At 39.8% G+C, this 23,300-nt stretch overlaps 1 protein-coding gene across 2 annotated transcripts; it reads right to left on the bottom strand.

Annotated features, from left to right (window-relative positions):
• Positions 1-15,317: 15,317 nt before the first annotated feature.
• Positions 15,318-22,739, bottom strand: ca8 (carbonic anhydrase VIII). Of its 2 annotated transcripts, none has more exons than XM_028977204.1 (9): positions 22,401-22,739; positions 21,394-21,585; positions 19,454-19,578; positions 18,932-19,027; positions 18,722-18,784; positions 18,592-18,640; positions 18,201-18,313; positions 16,822-16,995; positions 15,318-15,915 (listed from the first exon to the last, which is right to left on the bottom strand). In XM_028977204.1, exons 1-8 carry the CDS (start codon positions 22,471-22,473, stop codon positions 16,861-16,863), a joined length of 846 nt encoding a protein of 281 aa, XP_028833037.1. In that variant the 5' UTR covers positions 22,474-22,739; the 3' UTR covers positions 15,318-15,915; positions 16,822-16,860. The 2 variants fall into 2 exon arrangements, with proteins under 2 accessions (XP_028833037.1, XP_028833038.1); XM_028977205.1 differs by lacking the exon at positions 15,318-15,915 and adding an exon at positions 17,872-17,906 and having other exon boundaries at positions 16,954-16,995.
• Between the last annotated feature and the right edge of the window lie 561 nt (positions 22,740-23,300).

The following is a 23,300-nucleotide window of genomic DNA, read 5'->3' as shown; positions in this document are numbered from 1 at the left end:
CTTGCTCAGGGACACAATGGTAGTAAGTGGAGTTTGAACCTGGGTCTTTTTGGCCCACCATATGACATGAAATATTATTATTTGTAAAAAATGCATAGATACAAAACAACCACAGAAATGCTTGCTTACTGAGAGCAAGTGTAACATACTGTATACGAACAATGCAATTTTAAAAAGAGCATCAGCGATGTAATCAATACATGAAATCTGAAATGGCAATCTTCCACATTTTCTTTTCAAACGCAAACCACAAAATTGGATTTCAGATATGCACAAATGGCTGCTTCATTACTTACACAGGATTTATTCTGCCTGTGTTTTTTCTTTCTAACCTTTTGATGTGATTTCTGTCTTTTATGAGGATATTATTTTCAGTAATCATAGCATGGCTCAAAATTATAGCCAGCTCATGGAAACTGTCAAATTATGTATGCATTTTGTCGTCCCTTAAGCCAAGATCTATGTAAACCTATTAAGAAAGCAGCATTGAGAAATAATAATGGTGCTTTCACCTCTAGCCATATATATGCAGAATTACATTATGGTGCATAAAATATAATCCACTGATACTAATGGTAATTTATCAGACTGATCATATTGGAGAGGCATCCAAAACAGTCTCCATACATGCCATTTTTAATGTTCGGTCTGATATCTGTCTGATGGCCTGTGGAGTTGAGCCGAGTAGTAACTGTTTATTTCTTCAGTGCACCATTTACCAATTTGCCATCTTAAGATTTTAGAACATGACATTACAGATTTAAGACAAAAGCAAATATCAGTAAAATAACATGGTTAAATAAAAAAAATGCCTCAGGCATTCCTCCCCAGAATGCATTACTTCAGCAATGCCCAAACTCAAGCCACTGAAATTTGAGACATGTATTTATTTATTTGATTTTTTTTTACACTTCCTGATATTTTGACAGTTATTTGGAATTTTTTACCTCAACAATATTAGGACACCACATTTGTTTACATGCTTTAGTTGGACATATTGGGCTCGGTGAACGAGTGAGTTGCTTTGTTCTATGATCACCAGCACTAACCTCCTCCTCACTGCCTCCAGGTGTGTTGAAATGAGCCAAGCTGGCCCTGATTCTCTGAATAAAGAACAATCCTTTCACAGTCATTCAGTGGACTGCACTCTAGCATTAAAAGAGAATATTCAGTCTTGTATCTAGCACGGGATGCAAGGAATCAAGATGAAAACTTCCAAAATGTGTTGATGTTTTATTAATGTAGCTTCTGTCAGTGTGATGAAACATTCAGATTTTTCTTTTCTGCATTTCTTTCTTTCGAAGGACCAGCGTGGAAAGAATTTGAATTGATAAATTATTGATGAACTTTAAGGGTAATGAGCACGCGTTGTCACTTCTGTGTCTTCTGTAGAGTTCTTCATTTTAAGGGTTAACCCGCCATGTATTCAGTGCACATAGATGAGGCTGTATATAGAACATTTAGATGCAGAGCTGCACAGAGATTTTAATCGTGTTCCATCATCTATGATGTTCCAGTTGATGTGTCATAACTAAATGTGTTTTCCTCTTTTCACAGGCTGCTTAAGTTGAACTGTACTGAGCAATGCACGCTTTTGAGATGCAAGAAACCTAAAAATCCACCCTGGACTTCACTCAATTTAATCTGGAGCCTCATAAACAATCATTTGGTTTTCAGTGGGCATAGCTCAAATATATTCCAGAAATAGTCACAAATTCCTCCCTGAATCCTTCAATTACCAAAGATTAATACATGACTTCATCCCGTCTTATGTTTCTTTGTATGTCTGGGACCAATGCCAAAGCGCAGATCATTCTTTTCATTCAAGACATTCAGAATCTCTCATTACTCTTATTTTAGAAAGGCGACAGGCATTGGAAATAGATTTTTTCGTGTACATTTTCCCTAGAATAATTGGAAAAGTAATCTGCCATTGAAATGGAATTGCATCAGCTACAGAAAGCAATTCAATGTCAGTCAAAATGACCTGTGTAGGCAGGTCAAATTATTCTTGACTTTTAAACAAAATATTAATTAAATAGATACATGCCATAGTTACTGTGGAGATCAACATGGGACTGTAAACTAGCTGCATTTTTTCTCATGTGCAAGTTAAAATCTAACACAGTTGTGCACAGTCCTTTAATTATTGAGATTTACCAGTTTTGCTTTTAGAATCTATTTATTGATTCTATTTCATATGTGGGTTTTTTTTTTCTTTTATTATATTCAGTTTAGGCTGAATATTAATTGCTGTTGATGACCCATGAAGCTGGTCTATAAAATCATTATTTCACTTAGATTTCACTTAGACACAACATTATTTTATATGGCATCAATTTAAACATAATTATTGTGACCCGTTTTGTAAAGAATTGGCAAAGAATTCATATTTTTGAGGATCAAAAACCTTTTGGAGAATACTAATAGTAAATATAATGCTGTATACTCATGTCAGATTCATAAGCCAAGTCATAAATAAACAGTCGTCAGGTTTGAGTAATTCCAAGTAGTTTTCCGTAATTCCCCGAAGTGTGTTTTTTTAATTGTGTTGAAAATTCCTTCCCTGTAACACTCAATTTTTGTCATGTAAAGGATCCAGTCTGATGCATGATGGGGCAAATCCTTAATTCAACTGTTCAACCACAGTCAATAAAACATCAAATGGCTGCATGGTGAGGAAATTGCTTAAAGAAGATACTACCCACAAAGCCCAAAAAGACAAGTTTCTCATCAGATCATGGTGAAAAATGTCTCTTTCTTGTCTGCGTTCATTCCTTCAGCAGCTTACATCCAAAATAAATAGCGTAAGAAGGTCCTTTCATTTGCACAGATGTGACACAGAGCAGTCCTTTGCTGTCATGGAAATATGTAGCAGTCCATTTGAACCAGAGCAAAAAATGTTTGGTCTGCAATTATTTTTTGCAATTATTGCTCTGAAGCAATCACAGAGGAAATAACAGAGCGGAAATGGATTTTAGTTTAAACTATTGCACCAAGATATTACATGAAGTGGATTAACAATATATACATGGAAAATGGAGGCAAATCTGGAAACTGGCATGTTCCAATCAAATGACTTGGACTGAACTAAAGAGATTTGTGCAAAAGACTCAGGTTCTGGTGTGCTGCTTTGATAGAGAACCTATTAAGACTTACTGCTGGAGTCACAGTAGATGGCATTTCATAAAGTATTAGTTAAAGGTTGTGACTCAATGCTAAATATATTCTCCGAGTCAACAGAGTTTTAGGGACTGAACAGCACTGCATCTACTACAGAGCATTTTACAGGACAAGAGCTTCCTTCTGCAAATATGCACTCAGTGGGATAAAAATGTATATTTTATGCTCTTGTCTAATCATGTCTCCCAACCCGAAAAAGGAAGCATGTCAACTTTTCATCTGCTGTCAAAAAGAACATTTTCTTTTTGCATTTAAATTGTGTTACTCAACTGTGCTAGTGCGCGAAAATACAGTAACGCACTGTTGAAAAGTAGCCGTAGAAGCTGATGGTGTAGAGGAACCATGTCGGTTGTAGGGTGTTTATTGGCTTTTCAGTGCTCTGCTGCCTGGGGATAATGACTGTCCCCCCGGTCAGTTTGAGTGCCACACTAAAACCTGCAGTCGCTATGTTGGCAATCTGGATCATGGCTGCATTTTCAAAATGTGCAGCTTAAACGCCACCATCTCTGTATTGTGTGGAAGGCACATAATGCCACTGTGACACCCTTAGGAAATCACAAGAAATAGGAAATAGTGTGCACACCACGCACATAAGGAAATAAAAGATCACTTGAATAAAAAAACTGATGAAGCAAATCTGCATTAAAATTTCATAACTGCATTAAAACGGCATTTTACCACAAAATGATATTTCCTGACAACCCATTACACTAAGGTCATAAAGTGGTAGGTAATCGATAATAAAATCCTTAACCAGTGTTGCTTATATGTCGTTCTAAGCCATACACACACACACACACACACACAAAATCAATGCATCGCTACTGAAAACATCCTGAAAACTTGATATGGGTGAACATGCTTGCAGGCTCCAGGTATAAAAACCAGCCGAGTGCTGTTTCTTTTTCAAATATTTGTCCTCGGTGGTGAAGCAAAAGTACTGTATGTGATTCAAGCTTAACTCCCAATATTCTGGCAATGCCAACATCTGCCATGTTATTGTAAAACTGACTCCAGGATGGTTTATAGGCCGTAGAGTCCTGAATAAGCAAGCTGTGTTTTCCACAGTCATTTTCTGATGTATTGCTGAGCAGAGAGTCTGCGCTCAAGACACAAGCAAGACAGGTTGCCGATCGATGTATTAATGACAGAATAAAAAAGTGTGATGGTATAGAATCATTTAAATTAAGGATGCCAATGGCTGGCAATAGGTTTAACTGCACAGTGTGTGCTGCTTGTCTTGGCATATTCTCTGTAGTGTGGCATGTGGTCTGGAGTACATGGGGAAGACTTTTTTTTTTTTTTTTTATAAAGACCAGCTGTGATTACATTCCCGCTCCTTATAAACCTGAAACGGAATACACGCAAGCAAAATTTACAGCCCTTACACAAGGTGTGAAATACCACAAAAGGTATTTTGCCCTCACCAAGGAAAATGTGAGAGGTTTGCTGACTTTTCGAAATGGTAAAAAAGGGGACACCTTATCCACACATGTTTACTGTGTGTGTGTGTGTGTGTGTGTGTGTGTGTGTGTGTGTTCTACAAACCAAGTGGGTGGTTTTCTCAAAATTGATGCAATCTGTGAAATAAGCTTTAAAACAGATTCTCTGCTTTCTGCATGATTCCTCTGCCACTGCAGAACTAGAATTCCTCGTTTCTGCTGTAGAAGGTATTGACCTCCTCAGGCTTCATTTTAATGGTGCACACACACACAACACTTAGTCTGTTGACTAATATCTAGTCAATCCACTGCATTTATAGTCATGCAGGACACAATATTCTCACCTGAATAAAATGGTCATTGTATGAATTTAAAGAACTTGAATAAAAAAAAAGAGGAGAGCATCAGTAATTGGAAAGACTTTGAGGTTTAACAACCTTTAAAACAAAAAAAATGTTTAGACTGGGATGAAATTCCAAACAGCAGTGGCTCACTGAAGCAAATTCCATCTTTCTTTCTTTCTTTCTCTCTTTCTTTTTTCTGGTTAGAGTCCACCCCTTCTCCCTTTTCAGATTTCATCATCAGCTCTTGTTTGAATAGGACACTGTCCTCCCCTCCCCAAGCCCAGTCTCAATAACTGGCCTTTTTCTGGGTCTCTGCCCTCACACAATCACGTATCAACTCCAATCTGTTCACATAATGCTCTGCTGCTTGCCAGGAATGGCTGCTCAAACTTTTAGGGCTGTTCGTTTTGCATCCAGAGTTTCTGGGGCTGTGGTGACTTAAAACGACCACAAACAGGGCGAGAAGCCGCGATGGCTCAGCAGCTGAAAGAAATCTGGACAGAAAGTCACGTTTAATGGACCCCTTCATTAAAGAAGAGAGCTCATTGGTGTCAGGGTGCATCAGAATAAACACGCATCTTTGAAAGGATCCAAGGCCGGCAGAAGTTCTGCATATCACCCCGGTGCATTCTGATATTTTCATACACTCGCCACCGTGTAACACCTAGGCTGAGCTTTCTAATATTGCTCCATAAAAGACATGTTTCAGATGAAAGTAGAAGGCAGAAGGGGGCAAAAAATCCAATCAAATATTTTCCCATCACTTTCTTCAACAATCATACGATTACAATTCCAACTCGAGGTGAGGGGTGTGCTTCGAATCTCAATCGTCCACTGAGTCTGAGGTAAATGGAGTTTTTGTGAGCTTCTCCTCAGCTGTGCGGATGACTGGTGACCTACAGTTTTACATATAAAATGGTGCATTCAGATGTGTTCACTCCCTCCATCACTTAGCACCAAGCCTTATTTGAAAGCTGTATGCCTTGTGTATGCTGAGCTACTTCCATAGGCTACTTCACTTCCACATTTTCACAGGAAAAGCGGTGTAGTGTGAATTTTTTTTAATTGGATGCAATGATATCATTGGGCACAACATTTTTTTTTTACGTGACAGATTACATGGTGTTGCCTATTGTCCCTCTCCCACGTCAGCCCTCCATCCATATTTCATTTGTATAAAGATTTTGCCAATCAGCACATGAACAGTGGACAATCAATACATTTTCACATTTGTTCTAGGCAGACAGCTCAACTGGCATTTCTGAGACCCCAATATGTTGGATTAGGATAATTATCACATCATTCTTTCAGTTGTCAGAAAAAGAAACTAAACTAACTTCATGTGTATGTTTTAAATTACTTGCAAAAATGGGTCAGAGATGCACCCGAACTGCACATGTTAACTATATTAGCTGCTGTACAGACAAAGAAATTTCAAGCAAACAGTTTCGCAGTGTAATACAAGGACAGTTGCCAGGCATCCCACACTTTTTATTGGGTGAAGATGTCATGGGCCTTTTTCTATAAGATATACGATATAAAATTATACAACATGAAAAAAACTCTCTTGAAAAAATGTGCATTTTCATAGTAGGGTTCAAAGGGGTACATGTGGTCTATTAGAGCACGTGCCTAATTACAAATATCTCTCAAGAGCTTATACTCCACCAAATCAAATCAAAGTCAGACAGATTGTGTAGAAAAGGAGGAAATTCAAGGAGCAGTCCGCCAACAAACATCACTTTGAGTCTGAGAGGCAACAAAGGTAACAAAAGGGGCTTTTTGGAAAACCTCAACTGGAATGACTAGATGAAGAAAAATACTCATCATAGCTGAAAAGGTCGATGCCAAATGGCCATAATCAATATTCTGTCCAGCCCTCTGGTCCCCATTGTGCCTCCCATCTTTCCTGGTTGTAAAGATATCTCTGTTATGCCAACTCGAACCTCACTGGCTGAGAATTGTAGTTATTTTTAGACTTGCTTGATGGAACACTAATAATGGCATTCTCCTGCATGGTAATACTGACAGAACCCAAAGGTCTGTCTGACTGCATAATGATGCATACAGTTAAAGTTATTTTTAATACAACATATGCATATGATCATTCAAACAACTGTGTATAACATCTCACTAAAAGAGGATTTACAGAGGTACTGGCATCCTTATAAAAAAAGCAAGTGAATTAATCATCAATAAATTATGTCTGTTTTTGTATACAGTATGTTAGTGTGAACAGCTCAACCATCCTGCCTGCTTGTCTGCCTGAATATCATGAAAAAGGTAGATTTATATTGTAACCTTCAATTGCACATTAAGTTAAATATTCTTGTTTTACTTTATATGGTTCAGAAATTACCTGTAAGATAAGATAAACCTTTATTAGTCCCACAAGTGGGAAATTGCATGAGTATTTATATTGCACTGTATCGTAGTACCATTTAGTACCATAATTGGCAGAAGTGCATTGCAGGATCATAAAATCCTTAACAATAAAAAAATCACTGTTCAATAGGAAATGTACATTTTACCTTAATCTGTTAAGTCTTTTCTCTTTTGCCTTTTCTCACAATAAAAGGAATGTCTGTGTGTACTTTTACTGGAGACTTAAATTGCAGTGGAATCAAATCTTGACTTGAAGTACCAATGACTTTTATGTCAAAATACTCATAATTACTCATATTCCAACAGCTTCCAAATGGAGTTTCATTCCAGTTGAAGAGAACTGCTCTCGTTATGCTGAACTTCAGTGCAGCACAGCACACAGTGACACTTCCTTAAACACTAGGTCACCACTGCCCCTGTAGTAGAGTACATAGAGCCATAGAACTTTTTTTTCAGACCATAGAACTTGATTACCATTTTCTTGTAATATTTTGCAGGAGTCCAGGTGTTTACATATGTGGAAAACATAATTTAAAATGTTTTATCATTCTCTTGTAAGGCAGGTATCTATTTCTTAAAATCATGACTTAAAAGAGCCAGCTCGCCTCTCCTTCATGTGGGTTGTGTTTTCTCTTATCTTTTCTATAATGATGGATGACTAGGCAAACGTGGCCTCTGCATCACCTCATATTTGTACCGCAGTTTATCAGGAAGTCATAGATTGCAGCCTGAACTAAAATGTTCATTTTAAATAGGAAACATGTTTTAGCTATGTATTTACTTAATAATTATGGCACATGTGCTTTCGTTGAAAATATGCATTCTTTTGAAGGCCTGGTTTTCTCTGAACACATTTGTTTCAGTCAAAAGAGTGAGTTGAAGCTACTTCACCTTAAAGGAGGAATTTCGCGACCCCTTTTTACTAATATTTACAAAGTGGGCCAATAATTGTGGAGGGCACTGAATGTTTGAACATAAAGCACATATTTAAGTTGTTAATGCTATGACAGTAACAGTATCAGGTATTTAAACACACAGCCCAGTCTGTCCATTCAATGTCCACTTTCAGCACCGTAGCAGCCCATTGTATATAAGTCGTACATTGTCAGGGTAATGCATGTGCATGGATGTATATTTCAATTTTTGATTGTAAATAAGAAAGCGGATCATTTTTCAGTTTTGACTTTTCAAATGGAGCAAGTGAATTAAGGATCATTTTTCATGCGGAGTAAAAAGGCCTCATTGTTTTCATTAGGTCTTGTGGGAGTGGCTCATAACTTATAGGCCTGTCATTGGGGAAACCTGATCAGATTGTTCAAATCTCCCTCAGTGCAAGTTACAGATTTATAAGGGTCATAGCCTCAGAAATGCAGCCTACTGACTCAGGAACAGTAGTTTGTAGTTTAACATGTAGTTTATATGTTGCATAAATACAGGCAACGCTAATGCTTGACACAGCTCTGCATTAAACATAATTATTTTGCTTTACTCTTTGGCACTGATCTAGAGATATTGTGCAAAATGGTTGTAGTTTGAACAATTAACTATTAGCATCAATCACACAAACTAAACCATTTGCTAGTCAGAGAAAGGTTATAGAAATAGCCAGCTATAGAATACTACAACTGCAATACATTTTTTTCCCTCTGAAACAAATATCTGGTATTGCAACGTCAAAATCATTTTTCCCTTGCATTTATCAGATGCCCCTTATCCAGAGCGATTTACAGTCAGTAGTTACAGGGACAGTTCCCCCCTGGAGACACTCAGGGTTAAGTATCTTGCTCAGGGACATGATGGTAGAAAGTGGGGTTTGATCCTGTGATCCTGTGGGAACATTACACATGACTAACGTGAAAGTAACCCCTTTCGGACCGGATCATGATAGTACCCCTCCTCCTAGGCACGACACCCGGTGGGCCCACCAAAGCAGTCCACGATGGAGGGAAGGAAGTCCATACACTGAGTCTTTATGAATCAAGTAGGAGATGAGATGAGTCGAGAAGAATCGATTCGAGACGAGATGAGAAGAGATGAACAGCTGAGATGCAAGAAAAATTTATGAAGACTGGTCCGGTATTCACGATGGACGAGCGGCGGTAGTCCAGCTTCAGGCCAGTGTGGTACCGGCACCTCATCCGCTGTCGGCAGGCGCCCGTTGCTCACGGTCAATTTCCGTCTCACCCCAGTGAATGGCCGCTCCTCACCTTCAACACCACCAGACATGGGAATGAGAGCCAGGGGTCGGGAAAATGAAGCCAACGACAAGGAAGCTGGAGGCATCCTCCACGCGAGGTTTATACATTCGACACAGGTGAAAACGATTAGGGAACATTACAGATCAGACAGTGCTCATCTGGTTCAGGTGGACAGTGTGTTACACACTAGGCTATAACCACCCCACATACCTCCTGTGGCGCCTAGTTGCCCACAGCACCGAGTCACAGACCTGAATGGTCAAAACTGGGGGCAGCATAGGGTGTTGTGCATTGTTTGTGTGTTTCTATTTTTTCTTCTGTTAATTAAAACACGTATAGTTAGTTAGTGTTTGTGCTTTGTCTTCCTTTTCACCCGGTGGCATTACACCTTCAATACATACATATAAAAGCCTTTTTCTTGCTGTTTAATATATTCCACCCTTGACAGGTGTGGCTTTGACAAGTCATCAGTGCACTTCACCTGTCAGTGATTTTAATGTTGTGGCTGTTTGAATGAAATATACAGCAGTTTGATAACTGTGAGTTCATAACTGTGTCGCTTTGTCTCCTGATAATCACCTCCATGTGTCTGTCTGGTTCAAACTGGCCTTTGTTTTCACGGGGTGGGGAGGTTCTCTGGTGTCATAATAATGCCCAGCTAATGTTCCAGCCAGATAAGGGAATCGAATAGCAAGTAGTGATCTGTATTCTCCTGTTTATATACACAGTATTGGGGAATCTTCCCATTCGAAGTGGATTTCGGCAAGGTTCAAGGTTCACTCTTTGTGTCTTATATGCACTAGTCTTGGATCTTGAACCTGGACCCAGTTGGCATGCACATGTCTGAGACCATGAACATTCTGTGTAATGAAAACACCACACTATTAAAAACAGTGTTCAGGCAGATATTTAGTAGAGGAAATAAACTGTCCTGACAAAAGAGAATAAGTTACCACCTGGATTTAAGTGGATTTAAAATGCATTGATTGGTAAATTACTGCAGTGAATAATATTTTTGGAATGGCTAAATGTTATTTATTCGTAACTGATTCAGCGAATACTGCCTCATTTCAGAAACAACCATGTCTGAAGGACCACATATCTTTCCTTGCCAGAATTTAATCAAAAAGTTCTATTGTCATTGCACCAAGTAGTACAACAAAATCTGATTGACAAAGTTCTGTGGATGCAGAACTTTTCAAAATAAAAAAAAAACATACACATTTCAAAACATAATACCAGATTAAATATACAGTGTGCAATAGCAGTGTTAGAAAATATAGCAATATATGGCAAAATTTTATGTGGTGATATTGTATCAATACAGGGATGTCAAATATTGATATTTTTGTATAGTGGGGTCAGCATTGATGAGAATCAGCATGCGACTACAACCTCCACTCCTGTAGGTGGCGCTGTACAGCTGGGCACTTTGAATTACTGCCTGGCATTTCAGGCAGAGTGAAATCCCAAAACATGACAGATGTATCACAGCATCTTGTATTTCAGCTCGGTTTTTACATTTTCAGTGAACTGTAGAATACCGCAATATGTACAATATCAAAAGATATTGTTATATAATCGTATAAACCAGGTGTGATACGTATCGTAGCATGAGATCCTTGCCCCTAGTACGAAATATTGAGCATAATGTCCCATTTTTGATTTTACACCTGAACTAAATTGCAAGTCTTCCAGACCTGAGATCTGAATTCAGAGCTCAATTTAATGGTGAAAGCAAAAGAATTTCCCTACATACTATGATTTCTGCTTTCAGGAAGACCAACAAGGTGACCCTACAAACAACAAGGGCCATACTGTCTTGAGCCATTAGAGCAGCAATGCTTGGACATGGGAAGAAAATCCACAGCCACTTCTAGGATGCTCAGAAAATGTGCAGACATCTCACTGCCATCTTCAACATCTCACTGATGACCGCCATCATTCCAATGTGTGTCAAGGCCACCACCATTGTGCCCGTGCCTAAGAAATGTTCAGTGTCGTATTTATCATCCTGTTACACATACACCCATCGTGATGAAGTGCTTTGAGAGGCTGGACATGAAACACCTGCCTCTGCAACTGGATCTTGGACTTCCTGACTAAGAGACCTCAGTCTGTTGTGGAACAGCATCTCCAGCACCACCTCACTGAGCACTGGAGTTCCTCAGGGATGTGTGCTCAGTCCAATGCTGTTCACCCTGCTGACTTATGACTGTCACTTCGAACTGAAACATACACACACACACACTACCTTTGATGAGAATGACTATTGTTGCACTGTTCAATTTTGCACAGCAGTATTTGCACTATTTTTACTTTGTACCTACATCATTAATTTCACTAGTTGAGTGCCGTCTGTCTCATTGTTGTCTACGTGTTTTAGTTAAATGTTACTCTTGCACTGCCTTATGTAGCCCAGTTTGTCTGTGTCACACACGTCCACTTTATGTCAGTTTGTAACGTTGTTTAAATGTTACATGTAGCACCAGGTTCCGGAGAAACGTTGTTTCTTTTCACAATGTACTGTCTAGCATGCATGTAGCTGATATGACAATAAAGCTCAACTTGAAGTTGGACTTGAACCTGAGATGATGCAATGCAGCTATCATGCATGGTCCCTACTGTGCAAGCTTATGCAGGCAGTGCTGCAGTCTTGGGTTGGTTCAGATTGTCATGGCTGAGTCTTGCTGCATTAAAATTAACTTTTCAATGAGTGGATTTTTATTTCCAAGATGACAGGATTGATTAGGCTCCAATTTTGATAGTGGATGTGCTGGAGAAGACTCAGCAGAAGAATTCAGCTGAAATAAATGCTACAATGTTGCATAAGATTATTACAACAATGCCACAATGAGAGCATGCTGTAGTCTAAGCAAAGGTAGCCAAAATGTGTTTGTAAGCCAGTGCATTTACATTGTAGAATTTGCATTGTAGATTTGAATTGTAGAATACATTTTAGCTGTGCATTTGATATTATTTGAAAGATGGAAGTTTATTAAGCTCACTGGATTCTAAGCAGTCATTGACCAGAATGTAGACAATTCCTGCATTCGTCTCCATCTATCATACTGAACTGACTGCGCTAATGCTGCATCACTTTACCAGTGGCTTACGTTTATTAACTGTACGCCTCCTCCACACAACACATAGTCTTTTTCTCCTGTCTGTAGGACATTTTCACAGCTCACTTGTCAGTCTGTTAAATGTGGTGTATGGGCATCTCATTTTCTTCCCTCTGTCATTAAATATCTCTCTTCATATCATTCCTGCATCTCAAAGCACTTTGTGGAAATGGATCAGCCTGGGGCACAGGGAACCTCTGAGATTTATGCCTCCATTGGAAGAATTCCTGTCATTTTTCCTCAAGCACGACTATTCACAAAGAGAAAAAAAACAGCACAACATCAGCAGAAAATTAAAGCTCCCGACAGAAAATTAAAGATGGCTGAGGCGCAGTAAGTTTGTCACCTTCAGACCCAAGAACCTGCCATCTGTTTTGGCAGTGAGCTCCATTGTTGAAGGTAATGGTGGTATAAGGTCACCTGAAACTACATCAGTACGCTTCTGAATATATGCAAAATAATAGGTGAAAATGATACTTTTACATTTTCTCTGTCAAACCCCCTGTATCCTCATAATCTCTTGCTGTGGAAAAAAATCATTTAGAGGTGCACTTATTATCCCCCTATGAATAATGAAAGTCTTTGGTGCACATTATTTGAATGTTACAGGTTTTAATGCAATAGTCATTTATGCAGTAGCCACGGGAGCTTAGGGAGAACACATCCAGGGCAAATGTTCTGCGCTCAGCTCACGCAAATCCAAAAACACTGCGCTGTTTCAGATGTCTTGTTTTGAGCTTTTAAATATTGTGCTCACTCAAGAAAAAAAAGCCCTCCACGTCTCTTCAACAAATGTTAACCCTTTTTGTGGTTAGAAAAAAAGAGCCAAATTAATAGAAATGTCAAATGAGATGGTCCCTTGTCACTGTTATTTTCCACCCAACCATGAAAAGCCATGTCTGATCAGTCAATTAGATGCCCCGTGGCCCGTAACATTAACCCCACCCCGCCCCCAGCGCACAACCCTGAGCGCACGCGCCTTTACATGCTCAGAGCTCCTCCTGCTGCTCAAGTGGTGGAAACGGCGTTTCTGTCCCTGCTGTGCACAAATGATATGGCCGTGTAAGTACTGTAGCTTGAACCTGTATCATATGTGAACATATTTTAACAACCATATTGAAGGCTCTAGAGATACGCTGACAAATTTAGTGTAATATAAACCTGGTTTCAAAAAGATCAATGTTGAATGCCTTAGCTTGCCATACATGGGACTTGTCAATGGCTCAGCATCTGGTTTCTACCACAGGTGGCAAGAACAGCTTCCGTGCTCCCTTGGTCAGGTGGAAAGTGCTTATGGGACAACACACCTCATTGTGTCTCTTGTTAGCTCGATGTTACCTCGGGGCATTTGGCTAAGACAGGTTTGGCTGGCTTCAGGACAATGAGGTGAACGATGAACAGGATCTACTGTTTGGAGCTTCTGTTGATGTTTATCCCTGAATATACATGGATTTACATACACACACACACACACACACACACACACACACTTAAATCATTATGTGGGCCTTTCCCAAAATGGAGAAGTTTGGCAATTATTTTCACACTATATAATGAAAGACCAGTAAAGAGGGCTACAATCACATTTGAGGTGAAAAACATTTATTAAAATGTTATAAAATATATATATAATTTGGAAGCTGTCGGAGTGTATAGGCGTAACCAGGGTCACCATATGAGGTGACAGAAACCAAATTCTATGTTCTATTTTTTTCTTTTTTATAATTTCTCTTTTTTGTGTGTGTGTGGGGGGGGGGGGGGGGGGGGGGGGGGGGGGGGGGGTTGATTAATGTAATCTGCCTTTTCTGTTGCCTTGGGAGAGCTATTAACACATTAACATCTGTAGCTTGTTTATTTGGCATGCTGTAATTTCCCCCTAATCAACACTTATTAACTCTAAAGGATTGAGGAATTAGCTGTCTGACGAGCGCTGTTAGAATCACCGGGCTGATTATTGGAATGAAACACTTCATTTAACATAATACACTGTGTTGACTATACAAATCAGCCAGCGCAAAACTTCTCAGCAAGATAGTTGGAGGAATAAATTCTGTCAATGTTGTCCCCACAGAGGGTAACATGGCCACTAAAAGATTTATATTATGGCATACACAATTGCCATGACCAGTTAAATGCACGAAGTGCGTGGTGGCCGTTAACTCACGGCGCCTGCATTCATTTACTGAATGTTTGGGTAGGTGCGGCTAAGATTACCCAGTCAGTACCCAAAAAGTCCCATGGTGCCTGGGTGCTGAGTAGAACCCTGTTATTTATCACACAGACAGCTGAGGGCACTGTGCGGCCTTTTTGTTCTTTGTAGTTTTTGTGGCTTTAAGAATGAGCAGAAGTATAATAATTACAAACCAATAGAAAATCTGCATTTTTTTTGACTGGCCTTCTCCTTATTCACTTTGAATTCCATTGTACAACAAGGAAGGTCTTCTCAAAGGAAAACAGGAAGAATGGGTTCTGTTTGATGGCTCTAGGCCTTGAAGCAGCTCTGTTGTTGTTGGCTCCAGAGGGGAGATAAGCACTGTCTATAGGCCAAATGGGAGGGTCATCTCCATTACACCGTCAACCCAAAAATTTGAGAAGTTCTCTTTACTCATACAGAGTCGACATAGCAAACACAAACAAATATTTGTCTCTCTATTTTAATTCCATGTTTATTAGATAATGCGTTTATGTTTATTACAGCAAAATGCATACTATGTTAAATGTAAAGTATTTTTCTTTTCCAAAATGTACACCAACGTTACATAAATGCTCAGTTTCAGCTTAACATTGTTGTACTTCAGACAAGCCATGTAAATAATTAAAAAATAAATATATCAGCTATGGACTATGTGCTCTACATTTTCTTTGAACCAGCCTACCTGCTCTGTCACATTTTAACATTAGCACGAGGGTCGGAAACAAACTTGAATAAATAATTAGAAATGCTGTGCTTGAGGTAAGTATGAACAATGTTTTTTCTATAATTCAGTCTTTTTGTTTAATGCAGTATCACAACAAGACCACAGACACATCTACTTACTGCTACTGCTACAGTCACTCGGATATGTTAAATTCTCAGTGCCATTGGTCCACTTGGCTTACGTGACAAATGGATTACTGGACCTCGGTTCATATTTAAATCCATTTGCAGCACGGCGCCAGCTCTACGTTCATCACCGCACACTCTGGGCTCCATTCTTCTCTTCACTAAATCTTTTTTTCCTAGCTTTGTTTTTCTCCTCTGGAAAAAAAGAAGAAGAACGGCATAAAAACAAATACCAAATTCCTGTGTTTAAGTGTTCAAAATCAAGACAAATTGATTTTTCTCATCTCAACATTTTCAGGCCTTCAGAACGCTAGCTCTTGGCACCTCTCTACTGGCCACATGACTATTTAGATATCAATTTCAGAAGAAACAAAGCATCTTTATTCCTGCCTCAGTCCCAAAGGTATTTCTTCCCCCCGGTGTTCAAGGTATTTCTCATGTGTCCGTTTGAACAACAGCGGCTTTGTGTGACACTGAAAATGTTCGATTTGGCAAAGTTGGCTGTGCTTACTGTGTTGACTGTGTTACACTATGTCAGCACCCACTGGTAGCGATGGCTCTGTATCGCTGTGCTCTAAATCGTGTACAGTCAAACTCCCTCACTTCAAAATGAGCAATACGCAGCCAAGCTCAGGTGTTCCCACGAGAGAACCAAAATAGCTATTCTTCTACATAACCGCACAGCTAGTCCTAGATTAGAGAGAACTGGGTTATTCCATTACTCCAGATCTGGCGCTACGCCATTGTTTAGTGGTCTCCATGAGCAGCGGGAGTGCATGGCCTATTTTCATTGCGGCTTCTAGAACGTGCCAGGAAGGCCTCTGACATAATGTTGTAATAACGTGTTCTGTGAGAAAGCTTTGCTCATGGTGGTGGACAAGTGGATCCATAACTCATTAGGTCAAGTTCCCAGCTCTCAGCTACCCCGCTAAAGCTACTGTGAACTTCTTTTCAGTGTAGGACACTTCACCTTGAATCAGAGGTCCACTCTCATCCTACATTACATTCTGAAGGTGCTCTTCCATGTTACAACACCAATGAGGGACAAGAGCTTGCAGCATCTGCACTGCACTGGTATACCAATCAGTCGTTTTTATTCACCCCGGCTGCTTGGTGCTCAGTGGTGCCGCAGTGGGGACTCTACTGGAAGGCAGCTCTGACCACCCTGTCGCTCAGCGGTTGGGTGGGCCTGAAGTTGTCTCCCAGCATCCCGTCATTGCCCTCTGGCAGCTCCGCACCCTTTATGTGTGACCTGAGCCTTCGAAACTCCTCTATCTGTGGGATAGAGAAACACAACTCCCGAATAAATATTTGCTCTCTGGACTCACATGGTAATACATATTGAGGTAACTCCTTCCTCTTCAGCCCATGCCAATTATGAGCTTTTAGACCAATTTATTGCATTGCTGCTATTGTTGTTGATTTTGACTATGATTATTGTTGTTTTTAAAAAACGAATACTCATGAATATATGGTTTATATGGCCAATTGATGGTATAAATGTAACACTGAGCATAACATTCTGTTTAGTTAACAACCAAACCTGGCTTCTTATACTTGTACAAATAATACGAATTTTCAAGACCCAAGAACAATGCACAATAAAGCAAAGTTATTTAGTATAAATGTAACAATAATATACTAAAATGAAATTAATAGAATAAAATCTAAAATAATATATATTTTATGCAATAAAGTGTAACAATATTCAGAGCATTAGTCATGAACTGTGAGATGGAAGAGATTATATGCCAAATTATGCGTGAATAACATGGAGGAAATGGAACGGTTGCTTAGATAGTTCTGTGGACTTTGGTTATATGGTGTTGAATGCAGTGGTGCTCCAGGTGCCAGCTGCTGTAGTCTGATACCAATATTTGCAGATTGCAACAAGTTATTAGAGTTTATATCTAATGTCGAGATTATACCCAATGATAACATAAGTAAATGTTGTGGTGAGACGGCTTCATTTACACATTTGCTTGCACCCATTGTCACCAACATTAATTTTGCCTCAGAAATTGTGGAAAGTAATGTGCACCTGCCACAGCTTTCATTTTGACCTTTGTGTAGTCTTCAAAGCTTTACCACTGCCCTTTAGTTAAAAGCCCGAGAATGATCAAAGCTACCATAAAATGTCTGCTTACTCACACTCTAGGTGTAGTTAGACGTAAATCCTCAGATGACTTTGGAGGTCATATATTGTCCCCATATAGGTTGCAAAAGCTAGATGTCAGTAGCAGAAATTCATGCACACATAGACAAGTACATTTTACACTTAGACTTCATGGTGGACAAGATTTGGAATGGTATTATTTATTGGTTAGTTGCAGAAGCTCAGATTAAACTAACAGTGAGCAGGTTAGTTTAGAGCAGATATAGTGTGTGTCATTCCAAAATTCGGGAATCACCACAATCAGCAAAACACTGTAAAACATGGCTGTAACCAGTTATTGAAAATGTGGACTGCATGGCCTTACCTGAATCTGTGAAATGGTTAGTGGATAGCGAAACAGGATCCAGGTAACGTTCTCGCTGCAGGGAGGTGTGGTCAGGGAACCTTCATATACCCAGTAGTCTCTCAACAAAGGATCTGGAGAAATTACAAAATACCTCAATTATCATTCATTTAATAATCTATGTGAAATTTTAAGGAAAAAACGTTATATTAAACGTTCCACCCAAAAATGTTTGCAAAAGCATTACACTGTTCAAACGTCCGCCCTTGACAAAAGAACAACAGTCACCAATGGCTTAAAAATGCATTTCTTGAACAAAAGATTTTGTGTGATTATGTTCTTTAAGAAGCAATGTTAATACTCTTCAGTGTAAACTGTGTGTAAAGGACAGTGTAAAGGACAAATGCTTTACCTGGAAGCAATGTGTTTGGATTAAAGCAGGGAATTATCTTAGTTTTCCCCTGGGAGACATATAAAAGAATTGATTAAGACATATATAAATACTGTAGGAGTTATCGGTAATTCAGTTCTATCCTGTTTACCTTATACTGCAAGTCCTGAAGAACTTCAGTTATTGCCTTCAGCCCTAGATGCTCCTTCCCTATCTGTGGACAAAAAAGGGCTTTGAAATTATGTTCAAGGAATAATAAACAAGAGGGATAAACATACAAAACGATAAATCTGATAATATCATAATTAAGGAGATTTCCTGTTCTCTCAGCCAATCAAAATGCCAAGTCGACTTGCCTTACCTGCACAAACAGGGAAATGATGAGAATCCCATTTTTCTTTCCCAGTGCATCCTCTACACTGTTGAACAGTGTTGAGTTCCAGTGGATAAGATGAAGCTGAAATTGAAATTAATTAGTGTAAATGAACATCCACGCTTGGTTTTGTGAGTCTTGGTACACTCAGGAGTATAGTCGACTTCAGTGTTCACTATACGTATAGGTATAAGGGGACAGGTGTGTGCTTGAATGGATTTAAATAGATCAGCCTTACTAATGAACTGGCTTTAAGGTTGGTCAACATGGGAGAGATACACTCTCCTCGGTCATGTTACTTTTTATAAAACTGGGTTTGGCTTCTTTGTTCCAGTTTTCTAAAATTATTAACTCTACCGCCTGCTATGACTGAGCTTGAACACAATGTGGAAACAACCACTGCGTATTGAACATTGTATGCTCTGGTTAGTTGTGGTTTAACTTTTGGTTTTTGATTAAACAACAATTATTTCTAGAATCATGGAACAATTGCATGACTGTGACACTTACCTCCATTGGAAAGGCCTTGAAGTTGACAGTGTGCTCAGAGCCACGCTGGTTCTCTTTTCCCCAGTGGAAGCGAACTTCATGCAGCTCATACTCATGGTTGCTGGGGAGCGGGCCTCCAGTCACCACTGAGCCAAGAATGCCAGGGTACAGGAAGAGGAAAGGGCACAGGAAGTCAAGGCTCCTGAAGAAAACATGTTCAGCATGGGCCTGCTCTGCACTTGTGTTGTGTTCACAGTAAGGTACTAGATACATATAGCGTATAAAGCATTCACAACGCTGAACCCAAATTACATATTTAAACACTGGGTACAGTACAGTGCATAGTGAAATGTTAGTGAAATTTCAGCCATATACATGTTACCTAGACAGTACATAGCGAAATGAAACAACGTCGTGTAACATTTAAACAATGAAAAAGTTTAAAGTTACATACTGACATGTGTGTGACCGAGACAAACTGAGCTGTATAAAGTGCAAACTGGGGACACAGGCAATGCAAGAGTGACGTTGAACAAAAAAAATGTCAAGACATTGTTGTGACTTGACTACACAAGGGCAGAACATTATATAGCAATATATCACACTGCTGTAGATTTTTACTGAACGTTTGAATTGAATTCAGCAGTTTGTATCTATTGGTAAATAGAGGAGTGCTGCAGTCCCCTTTCTTCATAGAAGAACCTGCCTAATGAGTGCTGTTAAATAAGCTGTTAATGTAATGGCGAGCAACTGGTGTTTCTTGTTACATAGGTGTGTCATAAAGGATTTAGGAGCCCTGAATATCTGCTCTCGGTTTCATTATTTCAAAAGGCATGTCCTAAAAAAAGAAGTAAACCAGTGGAGTTGGAAAACCACAGCAACTCATTACAGACAAATAGTGAGAGTAGTGAGAGCAGGGAGATCACAGTCCCCTGAAACAGTGGCAGCTGAATAAAACCCGTAATTGTGATAAAGTGATAAAGTGAAGTGATTGTCACATGTGATACACAGCAGCACAGCACACGGTGCACACAGTGAAATTTGTCCTCAGCATTTAACCCATCACCCTGAGTGAGCAGTGGGCAGCCATGGCACCCGGGGAGCAGTGTGTGGGGACGGTGCTTTGCTCAGTGGCACCTCAGTGGCACCTTGGTGGCTCGGGATTCGAACCAGCAACCTTCTGATACAGGGCCGCTTCCTTAACCGCTAGGCCACCACTGCCCCACATTGATTACTGAAACTGCAAACCTATCCAAACTCAAGAATAATTGCTCAAAATCTGCTCAAAAAGACTGATGACTTTTGACCAGAAGTGTATACAAATGTTCTGCTAGCTACGGTTTTCCTAACATTGTTTCTACTGTGTTTATTATTTGGTCACGTTAAGTGAAGGAATACGTGCACAATGAGTGTGAACCTTCATTGGTTTCATGACTCATGTCAGCGATTTGGTTTTCTGCACTTCTCTTCACAAGACTGCCTCAGCCTGGATTGGTTTCTTCCTTTCCTCAGATTTGGGTGGTATTGTGGACAGTGTCACATAAATTCTTGTCTGTGCTGTGCTGTGTGGTTGCTGCACTGCACCTGTACTCAGATCAGGCAGCCACAGTCACCACCAGCACTACTTTCAAACTAGAATTTTATGGCGCCACCAGAAAATCACCCAGCAATTATGTATTGCACTGCATCAATGCAACTTTGTCCACGTCTGCATTGTGATGCACTGAATATGACATTCCTTTCAATACCCTGTGTATACTTGCTTATGTTGAACCATATGAAATAATAGTTTTTGTTATGTCACATTGATTTGAAAAATGTATGGATGCTTCATCATCCTGTATTAATTTTTATAGAGAGACATGAAATAGATTATATAGATAATCGGTTTTCTGTAATTCACTCCATCCACTCCAATCACACTCCATCCTGAATCTACTGCAAACTGCTGACATCTGTACCTGATTTGGACTTGAGCATGATGCGTACAGTGTGCCCATCGTTGATGACCTCACAGTCTCTGCAGACAACGTAGTTGGGGGTCAGGCCCACCTCCAGAAGTCTGGGATCGTAGTGTGCCTCTCTTGAGTTCAGGTTTATGGGGGACTGGTACTCACCGTTGGCTTCAGGGAACTGGAGGCCCCATTCTACGCCTGGAGGCAAATCACGAAAAACAGAGGGCTACTTCATTCATTGTGGAGAATCTAACCCAAAGACACATTCTCCTTATAGACGATCACTACACATAACAGGTCCTCTGATAATAAGCCATGGTGAATTTAGGGCTTCTGGTGCACCAGTATCCCAATGTCATTACGTTTGTAGCCCAAAAGGAATAGCACACGCTGGGGAATATAGGACGTGCTATTTTTCTGTGCTTCCTATTTTCTCTTCTCCAGCACCTCTCTGCTGGAGAAGAGTTTACTGGCTCTCTTATTACTAATTACGTCCAGATCGAGACGTGTTGACTATCTGTCTGGACCGTCAGAAGACTGCAGTGACACCCTGAATTTCTATCGAGATGCAGGATAAAAAACGACTTTGTGGCAGAGAACTGTTTTTTTTCCCAGCATGTTCCCCTGAGATTTATACTTTGTTTTTCAGACCTTATCGCTCTGTGAAGGCCACCCCCAAATGTCTTTACCTTCTCGGGTCGCTTAACAAGTGTGAGGCATAAATTCACTTAACTCAAAGTTAACATCCAGCACAACCTGACAAAGAAACGCTTACGAGTGAGCACAGTTCAGAATGTTAAAACCCTCTGCTTGAATGAAAAACATCATGTTTCATTTAAGGCAAGGCTACAACATTCCAACAATAGCCAGTAAAATGTACCACAAAGTGGTAAGATTTTATTGCGTAGTTTGCACATTTTTGGCATTACATTACTTCTTTTGAAAGTTAAATAGTGATTGAATTCCTGAAAGAAAAAAGAAACTAAATAGTGCAAACTAGACAGGTCTCTTACCTTCCTCATAACCCCAGGCTACCTCATCCTTCCCAGGATAGTAATCTGACTCCTCAATCACATTGTCAGCCATTGCAAAAAAAATTGTTTCAACCTTTTCTCCCAAATTCAATTCTTATTCTTATTGTTGCTTCATCCCAGTTTGTAGTCTTCTTCTGGAGCGACAGCTACTGTAGATATTCTGTATATAAATTATTAGTCTGGATTCTCCTCCAAAAAGGCTTCAAAATAGACTATACATGTTAAAATGTATTATTTTTATCCCTCAAGTGTACTTTGCTACTGCTCCTATCTCCCTTTCCCCCTCACTGAAATGTTTCTCTTGGAGAAGTCTCCAGACCTTTGCCAACCAAAACTCTCTCTCTCTCTCTCCCTCCCTCCCTCCAGCTCCTCTCTCGCTCTCTACGCTGAAACCTGCATTTATGCTCCAGGATTGGCTGCGTAAAGTGGCTGTCAAAGCCTCACTCTGAGATGGGTAAATACTTTGGCCGTGGTTAAGCTGCCAAGAGGGAAAACAGCTGGTGGGAAGGCAAAGAAAAGATGTTCTTGCCACAAAGTAGGAAATAGGCGTGTTCATCAATAAAAAGAAGAAGGCCAGTTGTGAACAACTTTTATTTTAATATATGTGGTAATTTTCACTAGAACATATTTTTTAACCTCCAAAACAAAAATTCAGCTACCTCCCCAATCAGCGAGTTCTCTCTAGGGTGCCACACCATATCAGTACTGTATGAAACAGTCATTTTTACCTTTATCTTGGTTTTTTTTTTTTAGATGAAGAGATTGTCATTGTGAATAATGCATTTAACCATCACCCTTGGTGAGCAGAGGGCAGCCATGTCAGGCGCCCGGGGAACAGTGTGTGGGGACGGTGCTTTGCTCAGTGGCACTTTGGCTTTT

This window comes from Denticeps clupeoides, chromosome 4 (assembly GCF_900700375.1).
Source record: "Denticeps clupeoides chromosome 4, fDenClu1.1, whole genome shotgun sequence".
Taxonomy (NCBI): Eukaryota; Metazoa; Chordata; class Actinopteri; order Clupeiformes; family Denticipitidae; genus Denticeps; species Denticeps clupeoides.
Note: the sequence above shows the minus strand (reverse complement) of the source record. Positions and strands in the feature narration are given on the sequence as shown.